Source organism: Crocuta crocuta, unplaced genomic scaffold, assembly GCF_008692635.1.
Source record: "Crocuta crocuta isolate KB4526 unplaced genomic scaffold, BGI_CrCroc_1.0 scaffold448, whole genome shotgun sequence".
In the NCBI taxonomy this organism is placed as follows: domain Eukaryota; kingdom Metazoa; phylum Chordata; class Mammalia; order Carnivora; family Hyaenidae; genus Crocuta; species Crocuta crocuta.
This window is the reverse complement of record NW_027532411.1, coordinates 3,784,366-3,796,778: the sequence shown is the minus strand read 5'-3', so window position 1 is coordinate 3,796,778 and position 12,413 is coordinate 3,784,366. Positions and strand designations below refer to the sequence as shown.

At 40.7% G+C, this 12,413-nt stretch overlaps 1 protein-coding gene across 1 annotated transcript in view; it reads right to left on the bottom strand.

Moving 5' to 3' along the window:
- Positions 1 to 2,126: 2,126 nt before the first annotated feature.
- MAL2 (mal, T cell differentiation protein 2) overlaps positions 2,127 to 12,413 on the bottom strand; it is a 43,165-nt gene continuing 32,878 nt past the window's right edge. Inside the window, exons 6-7 of the mRNA XM_077778921.1 lie at positions 7,177 to 7,332; positions 2,127 to 4,364 (exon numbers count right to left, since the gene is read on the bottom strand). Coding sequence (XP_077635047.1) covers positions 4,293 to 4,364; positions 7,177 to 7,332 — 228 coding nt within the window. The 3' untranslated portion in view covers positions 2,127 to 4,292. The remainder of the gene's footprint in view (positions 4,365 to 7,176; positions 7,333 to 12,413) is intronic.

Sequence of the window (12,413 nt, the reverse complement as noted above, 5' to 3'; positions counted from 1 at the left end):
CACCACTAGCCAGAGCCCTCCACTCCCATCATAATTGTGGGGAAAAAATTACATCTTTTGACCATTAATTCTTAGTTCTGATGATGCTTTGAGGACTACATTAGTTGAGTCTACAGTGAAATCTTTTGTCATGAAAAAGGTTGGAATAATGATCTAATGAGTTTACCTAGGATGCCTCAGTTTTGTATGCACAACTCCTCTGCTACAGAAGACTGATTATAAGACATTTTTACAATACACATATATTTACTAGGGAACCTGTAAGGTAGGATTCATCCTAAATATATCCACAGCTAGGTGAAAAATGCCTAGCCATTATATTCCAGATATTTGCAAGTGCTAACAAGATCAATTTTACAGAGTATATCGATTAGAACACAGGAGTAGGTAATGTTAGAACATTCATCCATTTGCTAATCCAATGTATAGTTATGGGGTACATGCTTTTTGCTATGCTCTTTAGTAGGCACTGGAGAGCTGCAAACAAAGAGAGATGGCTCCTCTCTATAAGCCTTACATCCTGGTAGAGGAGAGGACAAATACAATGAGTACATACAATCTATGCTATTTCTGTTTATGCTATATTTAAAATGTATGCTATAAGTGCCTAGGAGAAATGCAGGAAAGGAGGAGTGTGCTGCCATGGGATTCAGGGTGATAACTGAGCAGAGACCCAAAGAGGTGAGGGAGCAAGTCATGCAAGTACTTGAGAGAAGAATGCTCCAGAGAAGGCAACTAGTAATGACCTACTGCCCAAGGCACAGTTAGTACTCTCTCAAAAAGCTGAACTTCAGAGCATTCAACAAAGTCCAGATTTGATCTAAAGGTGATCACCTCCCCTTAACTCTGGACCACTCCCCCATGAATCTGTTACATTGCCACCTGACACTGGCTTACTTAGTAACAAACCTGAAGCATCATGATGTTAATGATAAGAACCTTCATGACGATAGCTTAGAATTCCAGATTTTGGCAAAGGCAGAGGCATAGATTCAGAGTTTATGTATAAAGATCAAATGGGGAATCTCAGACTAAAGAACCCTTCTGCTGTCAGCTCCAGGGCTGATCAGGAAGCCAAGCTAATTCAGGAAAGAGCAGACTCTTGATGTAAGTCAATGAGGAGTTGACAATGTTGATGTAGACAAAGGAGGAGACTGAAGCCCCACAGCCCATGTCAAGATTAATGGACTAGAGAAACAGGCAGTCAAATGCTCTGGGGACCTTTGCAGACCAAGGCTGCCTAACTCTTCCCTTATATGGCAGGTTTGGCTTAAATTCTTACAGCTAAACTCATAAGTCCTTGGTTATGATAAAAAAAAAAAGTTCTAAAAGATGACATCTATCACAAACATTCTGCTAAAAACTTCTTTAGGGGGAAAGGGTTATATATATTAATATCATATATATGTAATTTTATATATCATATACATATTTTTATAAATATGTAAAATCGTGAACTGAGGGNTAAACAAATAACAAATACTTGTTTTATTTATTTTGAGAGAAAGCATGAGTGGGGGAAGGGCAGAGAGAGGGGGAGAAAGAGAATCCCACGCAGGCTCCACATTGTCAGTGTGGAGCCCAATGCAGGGCTCGATCTCATGAACCGTGAGATTATGACCTGAACCAAAATTAGGAGTTGGACACTTAACTGACTGAGCCACCCAGCTGCCCAGTTCCCTCACCTTTAAGAGGAGATATTATCTGCCTCATGGAGTTCTCATGATAACGATGATGAGCAAATATTTGAAAGAAATGCTTAGAGCACTGCCTGGCATATATTAAGTACTATATAAATGCTTAATTTTAAAATAATTAAAAATTAATAATTTTTATATAAATGCTTTAATTTTAAAATAAAATAGATCATAGTTTTAACTTCCTTTAAAATATGACTTCCAAAAACTTACCTCTTTGACCTTCATCAAAGAAAAAAGGCTCACTGACATTTCCTGAGAGACCATCTTTTACATAGAAATATTTAAAGCAGGATTTTTATATGGTAGAAATCTAGAAATTCCAAATATGTCAAGTTTGTATCAAACCTTTAACTGAATTTCAAAGTGAATTGTGTAAAAAAATAGATGGCCCAAAAAGATTATCAAATGAATACTTTATTAGAGTCATAACACTTACAAAATAAATTTCTTTTCATCATGGAGTTACCATATTTTAAAACCAACCAACACTTTCTCATTTCTACAGCAGATATAAAGAAATTCTCAGATGCCATAATTTTTGTTCAAGTGCTTTGTCACTCAACTCACAAGTCCAGAACACGATTAATCTACAAATATAAGAATTCACAGTCAGAGGAATTTTAGGCTTGGTTCTTAATGATCTAGAAGCAACCCATTTACAAAAGCGCCACCAAAGCCATTTCATGAAATCATTTAATTTAATGCCACCAAGCATGAACCTGTTATACTTTGGAAACAAAAATAAAATCTCACAACTAAATCTAGCAGACTAAACGATTCCCACTTGAATGGACTATATATCCTTATGGCACATTTATGACTTTGTAATATACAATTCATAATACAGGTTTAAGTGTGTGGATGGTGCTAGAAAATCCAAGGAAATCAGGTATTATAGGAAAAATATGACATGAGTTTAACGTCGTAAGAATGATTTCTTCTTGCCACATATTGAAACACTTCTTTACGTCACAAACCGAACTCTAATAAGATTCTTCTTTCTAGGAGATTATTATATAAGCAGCATCTGATCACTGAGCATCGATCATGTTATTCATTCAGGATTGTTCTATGTTCCATGAAATCTAGTAGCACAACTTATACATGGCACTCTTAGGGGATGATTGAGCCAAAAAAGCAAAGTGGCAAAAATTTAAAACTCTCAAAGGCCTTCTATTTTTGGAGGTAGCCCTCCTGGGCAGGACATAAGTACCCTGCTTGGATATGTTGTGGGAGCTGGGACCTAACTCTTAATTGCCATTGAAGCCATTTTGCCATAACCAGCGTACCTCTAACAGATATATTCAAATATTTTCTGTGCAATTCGGCCAGAGACAAGTTGTTATGATGGCTACTGTTTTAAAATGGATTCTGTACATCTGTCACCAATGCAAACCAACATAGATATTGGGGCTACTATCAAAACGTGTAAGAAGTTACAACTGTAAGTTATATTTAGTAGTCTACTGAAATTTAACCCAAAGTGATGTAAAAGAATGAGAAGTAAAAAGTTAACTCTTCAGGGAGCTCTATATGGTAGAGCCTCACATATCCACACACGAATATTCCCATGTTCATGCACATGGACAAACAGATTATTATGCTTATTCTGAAGCATAAATGAGTCCAAAGTAACACAGAAGTAGACAGAGACCAGTTCCAGGTGAAGGGTCTCTGGAGATCTCATTGTAAGGATGCCAGATGACAGGTTTGCTCAATTGCTACGAGACCCTTGGTGTGATTAGGCAACTAGGATTTAGTTCATAAATTACCTTGTCCTATACCCAGGACTCTGCTTGAGCCACCATCCACCACCTCGAGGGGAAGCACTTGACCATTAACACAAAGGTGATATGATTATTGCATAATGAGGCTAAATATTATGTGGCTTATCTAGTTTTATAGCTTTCAGGATCAGTTCAATAAAATACATAACATAGAACTATGATTTTACACCAGAGGTCGGCAAACTATAACCCACAGGCCACAGGCCAAATCCAGCTTGCTGCCTGTCTTGGCAAATAAAGTTTTGCTGGAACGCAGGCACGCTCATTCACTGATGTGGGGTCGATGGCTGCTTTCACAAAGTAACAGCAAGGCTGAGTAGCTGCAACACAGCCTGCAGGGCCCACAAAGCCATCTGGACCTTTATAGAAAAATGCTGCCAATCTCTGTTTTACACTAAAAGACAGAGTTCAGTGGGAAGACTATTTAAAATGTGTCTTTTTTTCTTTTCCTTTAGGAAATGTTAGTTACCTAGTAAAATTAAGGTTTAGGTGACTCAATAACGAAACCAAAGAGACACCCTTTTCTCATGAACAATATTGGTATATTTTATGGATATAAGGGAAAATTTTCTTAAAAAAGGAAAGAGACTGATGTAAAATTAAAGGCCACTTCTCTGTTTAACATCATTATAAAATTAAAATTCCATCCATGAAATGAACCAAAACTTGTCCTTAGGTTTTCTCTATATATAAACAAATTGCTTTTGGAATGTTATTATATTTGGACAAAATGATATCCAAATCCATCAGACACGTAAAGTAGACAAATAAAACCAACACATGGACCGTTAGTTTCTAAGGAGTGTCACGGTCGCCATCTTCGTAAAGCCAGACCCAAACTGCAACCATAACAGGCTGTTGTCACAAAGGCAAAAATCTAAGAAAAAGGAAACAAAAGCTCACATCAGATTCTTAACACTGACTTTAATTAACAAAAAACAACACTCATCCTCAGGAACAACTATCTGAAGACTGAGCAACCTACCTAGAGATACTTCAACACTTATGAAAATGGTTTCTATTCTACCATTTAATTAAATGTACTACCATTTAATCCCCTCACGTCATTAACCCCTCTTTTAAACATTCTAGCCCCTAATAATGTTCTCATTTGTGGACAGCCCTAGCTTGAACATCTGTTCACATGTAGACTCACTTAAGTATTTGTGAAACTCTCAACACAGTATTCAAAACTTCACTACGAGGTGTCTATTAATACAATGATCTCACAGCCAAGAAAACTGTAAGTATTAGAGCTTGAGGATGTATAAAATCCTTCCTGTGACAGTGGAAAGGGATTTTAGAAGTAAACAAAGAAAACCCATAGAAATGAATCAACAGATTCATTTGGCCTGGGAGAAAGTTCTGAAATCAGCACTGAAGTCTGAATTACTATCCTTACTATTTGACAAGGATTTCTTTAGGAACAGCTATGTGTACATCAGTGCATTTGGTGCATAAAAACAAACAGTATATATTTAGTATATATTTATAAATAGTGGATATTATCTTCATCCTTTTCAAATTCATAATCCATAGAAAACTATAAGAAAAGCAATTAAATATGATAAAACATTATGATTTAGTGCACGGATCCTTTACCAGAAAACTCTAGCTCTGAGAGGGAATATCAGATTCACCTACAGAACACAACCATTCTCTAATTGCCATTCTGCTTTTCTCCCCAGCTTTCTTCTGCTGGTTGTCTTTCTGAGGCATCTCTCATCTAGACATCGTGTGCTGAATGAGAATGACCACTGTTGACATCTATTGTTAGTGAAAATAAATTTTCCTCTCTCAGGTATTTTGAAATAAAAAAAATTTTTTTAAAAAGTGAGGGACTCAATATAGGGTCACAAAAGAACGGCTCATACACTTAGGTATTATTAAAACTCAAAAACTAAAGATTCACTTCTATGGGAGCATATGGATAGGATGCTATGTAACACAGAAGGGAAGAGTGTAGAGGTTTACTAAGGCAGTTTCACTTAGGCACAGGAGAGGAAGGATAACAGAGACAAAGTCACAGAAGAGGGTCAGCCAGAATGGAATCACACCACGGCAACACTGAAAACTGGGCTTCTAGGACAAAGGAACGTTAGTGAGAAATGAATGACATCCACCATGGATCACCAAGTCCTTGAGCACCTGCTACACTATGAAAGTAGGATCTTATGGCAACTATAAATAGACCATTTTGGTGCTACTACCAGGATCCGGGAGGTGTTGAGAATACAGCCTGCAGTGCTAAAAAGGAGGGGACGGAAGTAATAAGGGAAAATTCAGTGAGAATTGAGGACTAATAGGAAGGACATTTGGTGGAAAAAAAGTCAATTCCAAGTCCCTGAACGTTTCTTCACTTCGTAAAATTGTTAAAACCAGTGGCTTTCTAGCTGTGGTCTCTGATAATAAGGGTTCCTTGAAAGTGCCTCAGAGAAGATGAGGCCGACAGATAGGGCTTAAGAGAAGCAAGGACATCTTCTCCCAATCCAGCAAGAGCACCCGTGCTCATGCCTTCTGTACTCATTGGGTTTTCAGGAAGATTTCATTTAGTAAAAGTTTCATTTCCTATAAAAGAAAGTCTAAAAATCACTGATCTAAACTATAAGCCCTTCAGAGCCAGAGCCATGCCTCCTTTCTGTCTAATCATTGTAGACACTCGATGAATTCTGACCAATTCTAACAGAGGCTTGGGAACCTGATGATAAGACGTGTTAGAATCACAACACCTCTACCCTTCAAAACCCAGACTCTAGACCTGAGCTGTCCAACAGCCACAGCTACATGTGGCTGTTTAGACTGAAATGTAAATTAATTAAAATGAATTAATTGGATTAATTAGTGGCCACCATATTAAATAGAACATACAAAGAACATTTCTATAATTTTAGTAAGTGCTGTTGGGCAGCGCTGCTCCCGAGAGATTTTAATGGCTGTGCGGGGAGTCCTATCTGCACAGAAGAGTAAAACTTCGGGGTCACTAACTTGCTATTGAGTCATATTAAATATCAACACATTTCAGGGAATAATTTGGATTTCTGACACTGTCAAGATTATAAAAACAGAAATAATATATTATTTCTTTAAATTATTTACATCAATACACAGCAACAAACTCACTTAAGTATATGGATTAAGGAAGATAAAAACATTCAAAATATTTCTCCACGGCATGTATTTCTTCCACGTGTCATCTCTTGTACTGGCTGGCATATTTACCCCCCTCACTCACGGGGACTTTCTCCAGTGTCAGAAACTGCACCTTGTTCATCCCTGTCCCCAACACCCAGCAAACTATCTACCTCATGGTAGGCTCTCCATAAATATTTGCTGAATTGAAATGAATTACAATTAAGATAAAGATGAATTACCACGTCTGAAGTTACAGGAAGTAAAGAGCACTATGAACTGTTTTCACAAAGTAGACTCTGTTGTGCCACACCAGCCACAACCACAAACTGGCTGTGATCTTACAAGAACGTCAGCCTCTGTGCTTCAATGTCATTGTCTACAACACGAGGGGTAACAGCAGTACTTTGCCAGGCAGGCTATTATATAGATAAATAGCTAGTAGGTGTTTAATGCCAATGGCTATTATTAGAGAAAACTACTGCTGCCTGAGGAGTTTCTGGGAGACCTGACAGTGAATGTGCGGGGGTTGCTGGTGACCTGGCCTCCTCGACACTTACTGTGGCTGCTACGTTTATGTTATACTGGTTATCGCTCAAGAGCGGCTGCACAGCCATGGTCATATTGCAACGCAGATCATGCAGGGATGTGGCCGCTGCTTCCAGTAAAAAGGCTCCAAAGTAGAAGACAAACATGGTAAAATGGTACGCAAAATCCTGATAGAGGAGACAAAAAAGACAGCTACAATTAAAAGTAATCCTTTTTTTTTTTTTTCCCTGTTCCTTATTTCAGTTGATGAGGTTTAGGTCCAGGAAGCTTAGAACATTGAATCAAACAATCTTTAACCATACTCACCATTTATTTTGGCTGCTTGACCAACATCAAGCTATGAAAATCCAAAGGAAAGTCAACCGACTCGCTGTAATCGGCATAGTGGCAAACCTTTTGATACACTGAATTTTATAGTAAAATATATAAATTCAGTGTAGAGGAAGATGCCACAGAGATTGATATTAACTAATATTGATATATATAATCTAATATTAACTAAAAAAGGAATAATGTATGCTGTTCTTAAAATTCAAGTAAAACCACATTTAAATTACATCTTGTTTGAAGCACGTGGGCAGCTCTGTCCATTAAGCGTCCGACTCTTGGTTTGGCTTGGGTCATGAATCTCGCAGTTTGTGGGCTCTGTGCTGACAGTGCAGAGCCTGCTTGGAATTCTCTCTCTTTCCTTCTTTCTGTCCCTCCCCAACTCGCGTGCACACTCTCTATAAATAAATAATAAACTTAAAAAAATTATACCTTGTTCTTATAGTTCCTAGATAATTGTATTACTGTTGTACATTATATAGTTACATTATAATATACACACATTTATAATTAAGTCTTTTATTTCTGAGCAATTATGATTTTCATCCATGAGATTTTCACTTCATACACTGAAGAATGCAGATGACCTATGATATCATAGAATTCAGTAACTTCTAAAAAAAACAAATATTATATCAGATTTCTACGGAAAGTACAGGAACTTCTAATACAACGCAATAGTCATTAGGTGATTCCTTATGTTGCTGGCTTTGTGAAGCATAACTCTACTGGAATTCACATCATCATATGTGAACTGATGATATCCATCAATACATTGCTATGTGTGTCTGTCAACAGCTCCCAGACACCAGGTACTTTACGCTCATTATCATTCATCCTTATGACTACCATTTATTATTCCCATTCTACAAACATAGGATTTTCTGTTTTGTTTTTTAAGTAAATGTTCTTTAAAAAAAAATTTTTTTAATGTTTATTTTTGAGTGGGAGGGAGAGAAGGGGGGGAGAGGGAGAGGGAGAGAGAGAGAGGGAGAGAGAGAGAGGGGGGGGAGAGAGAGAGAGAGAGAGAGAGAGAATGCGCACATGAGCATGGGAAAGCAGAAAGAGACGGAGACACAGAATCTGAAGCAGGCTCCAGGCTCTGAGCTGTCAGCACAGAAACTGACATGGGGCTCGAACCCTTGAAGCATGAGATCATGACCCAAGCCGAAGCCTGACACTCAAAAAACTGAGCCATCAAGGTGCCCCTAATTAAGTAACTGTTCTAAAGTCATACAAAGATGAACTTCTGAAAGGGGAACTCAAAGCCACACAGGTCTGTCTGGTCCCAAATTCCACTTTCTTTCCTCTGTCAAATGGTCTGTTATTGATACAGCAACATTACAGAGAAAGAACACTGCTCTGCCTTTGTAAATGCCTATTCAGCAAAAAAATTGTCCATACAAATTGTTCTTACCCTGCCTAGAATAATAAGGAAAAGTTAACCCACCAGGAATGAGAATTACAAAGGTACACACTAAAAATGCTTTCTGCTGAACACCTTTAATTTATAAGCTAACTCATCAGTGCCTTCAAAAGTTTTAAGAAGAGTGTTACATACTGACCATGTGTTTAATCTACAGGAGGAATGCTGAGATACATGTAGCTATTCAAATGTTAGTCGATGAAAGTCAAAGTCTACATGTCACTACTTTTAGGGATTAAAATAATAGAGCTGGATTTCAATTAGTAATAAAGATTGAGAGGATATATTTGAGATCATTAGCCACTCAACTAATTTACTGCGGTGGACCCTCAGAAGCAGCTCGCATTATCTCAGAAGGGACGGAGTTTGGGGACAAGGCCTCCCACTTTTGGTCTGATGAGGCCCCTCCTCTTCCTCACCAGCCTCATCTCCTGCCACCCTCACATCTCTGTGATGTGACACCGCCTCGGCCGCATTTTGGTGCTAGGAAGCACTCCAGGCCTCAAGACTGATGTTCCTTACACGCAGTGTCGTGTGGCTGGAGAGACTCTTCTCACAGCCAGTCACCACTTGCACCCTTCCCCATCCCCCACCAACTTTCTATTCCCGCCTAATTTTACCTTCTCCCTCCTTCTCAGGAGTATCAGAATTGACCTGTGGTAAAGGCTTCCCTGTCCAACCCATTTCCTTCCCTCTTCATCTTTTATGGTGTTAACCACCCAGTAAACTTCGTGCACTCCTAATTGTTTGGCTTGGGCCATGCTATCCAGCTATCCATATTATGCTAGGGCCACATGTATCCTAAAATGTTGGCAGAAAAGAATCAAATTCACGGCAACACTGGGGAGAAAATCACCACGTAGGCTCCTGGAGTTCCAGAGTCAGGCAGGTAACCTGCAGTGGGGAGTTACATGTCCTTGTAAAGCAAGTTGCTCTGATGTTCTTCTGGGCCCTCGTGGAGAAGGGGCATTTTTGTCTTGAGATACCAAGGACTAAGTATTCAGAACTTCCCACCATCAACTGAGTTCTGTCAAAGCCACGACCCATAAAGTCAAACTGGCCAACAGCAATGCTTAAGATGGAAATGGCACATCAGGTGCTAGCCCGAACCCCCAATCACCTACCACAATGGAACTGTCTCCTTTCCCTCACTCATACCTGTGGCCGTATGAGGGAGGGGTTCCCTTATGTCTAGCTGAAAGAGAAAGAAAATACCTGTGCTTCTTCTGGAGGCATGATACATGGCTGTAAGGTGACAAGGGACAGTGGCTGTATCATATGTGCTTTGTAGCCACAGTCAGGGTTGGCTTTGAAAGACAGTGGTTAGGGAATATTTTCCTAATGGGTGGAACTGTGAATGGTGCGATAGGTCATGTACTTTGCTTGGGAAGCACAGTGGCCCAGGGTGAGAATATACAGAGACTCTAGGTCAGTGGTAATGGTCTGGCAGGCTGGTCAGAGGCCTGGGAGAATAAAAGACTGAGAGTTCTGAGACAAGGGAGTATGGAACAGGGAGGTGGACATATTGGATTTGGCATGAAGTGTGATCTATCTGTCACATGGTGATGCCTACCAGAAACATCCATGCATGGAATGCCACATAGAAAAAATGACCCAGCCAGTTGATGAGAGCCAGCCTTTGTCACCAGCCACTTTGATTACTGCCATTCTGGACCCAAGAGCAGAATGACCATGGTTGGGAGGAGGAGGCTATGTAATGCCCAGTACCACTGGCTTCCAATTGCCAAAGCTGATTTAGCTACTGACTCATCTGAATGTTGAACTTGTCAACAGCAGACACCAACTCTGAGACTTTGATATAGCACAATCCTTACCTGGTAGCAAACTGATGAAACCGAGCCCCTGGCTTCCTGGAAGGCTTATGGTTCATTCTCACAAAACAGACACTCATTCTGAGTACGTATTTGCTATTCCTTCCCTGAGAGCCTCAGCCACCACCATTACACAGGGACTTACAGAATGCCTGATTCACAGGCATCTACTCAACAGAGCATGTGACTAAGGGGCCAACTTCTCAGCAGAGGAGTTGGGATGGGCCATGACCATGAGCTGTGCCATATACTGCACCATTCACAAGCTGCTGGCCTGAGAGCATGATGGAATGACTGGCTGAAGGCACAGTTTGGAGAATGTGTGGCCATCTTTTGGGACGCAGGAGAAACGGGGAGGATGAGTTTTCTACATGGTGTTATTTCTCCACTGGAAGAATGGGAAACCAGGGGTAGAAGCAGGAATTTCTCCACCATCGCTCCCCATAACCTGATGACTTTGTGAACGCTGCCCCTGCGACTCTGGGCTCCGCATGCCCAGAGGCCCGGTCCCCAAAAGGGCATACTCCTGCTGGAGGATACAGCAAGGGTCTCACTGAGCTATAAGCTATGGTTCCTGCCTGCGAATTGTGGGAACAAAAGGCAAGAGGAGGAATCACCATTTTGACAAGGGTAGCCTGCCCTTATCATCAAGGGAGGGTAAGGCTGCGGATACACAGGAGGGCAGTATATGCAGAACTCAGGTGACCTTGCTGTGGGAACTCTCTTGCCCAATTGTGACTAAAAATGGAAATTGCACACAACAGGGCCATGGTTACTGGGGGCTCACTTCCTCAGGAGGGTGGGTTTGGATGCCACTGCCAGGTGAACCACCAAGACTAGCAGATGTGAGTGTCCAGCAAGGGGGGTAAGATGGTTTGTGGAAGGAGGAGATGATGAGTGCCGATGAGACCAATGCCAGTTAGAGGGGCTGTGGTCTGTCCACCTGGCCTCTCTCTCTAAGTGCTCGTTCAGGAAGAGAGTCCTGGAAGAGCAGTTCCTCTGACACATATAGAAAAGTGGACCCACCAGAGCAAGAAGTAGACAGTAGCCTTGGTAATCATGCACTGCACGCATTCCCCTTTAAGAAAGAACCTGACATTAGCTGACAGCTTTGGCTTCAGTGGGTTTGGGATATACTATTGTGTTTGAGCTGCCACCATGTTCCTCCTGGCAGTCCCCAGCTAATGATGACAGAGTGGGGATACAGGTGCTTGGCCACTGTTGCCCAATACAAGACTTTTACAGCAAAGACCGTGCTCGTCACTTCTCATTAATTTGGCCAAGGCTGTCAACCTACCTCCCACTCTAAGACTTTCCTGCTTTACCCTACTTCCTTGCCCATTACCTTTGACAGGGTTATCTCTTCCCCTCCATCTCAGAAAAAAAAAAAATCTCTTGCACTTTTAAATCCACTTTACAGTCTGCTTCTCAGTGGACCAGAGACTGGACCCTGAACATTCCCTGCTTGGCCATTAGAATCATTTTGATTAGCACATCAATTGTGTAACCATTTCTTTACTGCCTCTGCCTACGACGACAAACCCTCAGAGCCAATGCAGGCCTGTCTTGTTCACCACTGTATTCCTAGGACCTAATGCAGGGCCAGGTATGTATTACGTGCTCAGTAAAGATCCCCCACCACTGGAGAGCCACCTCCACATTT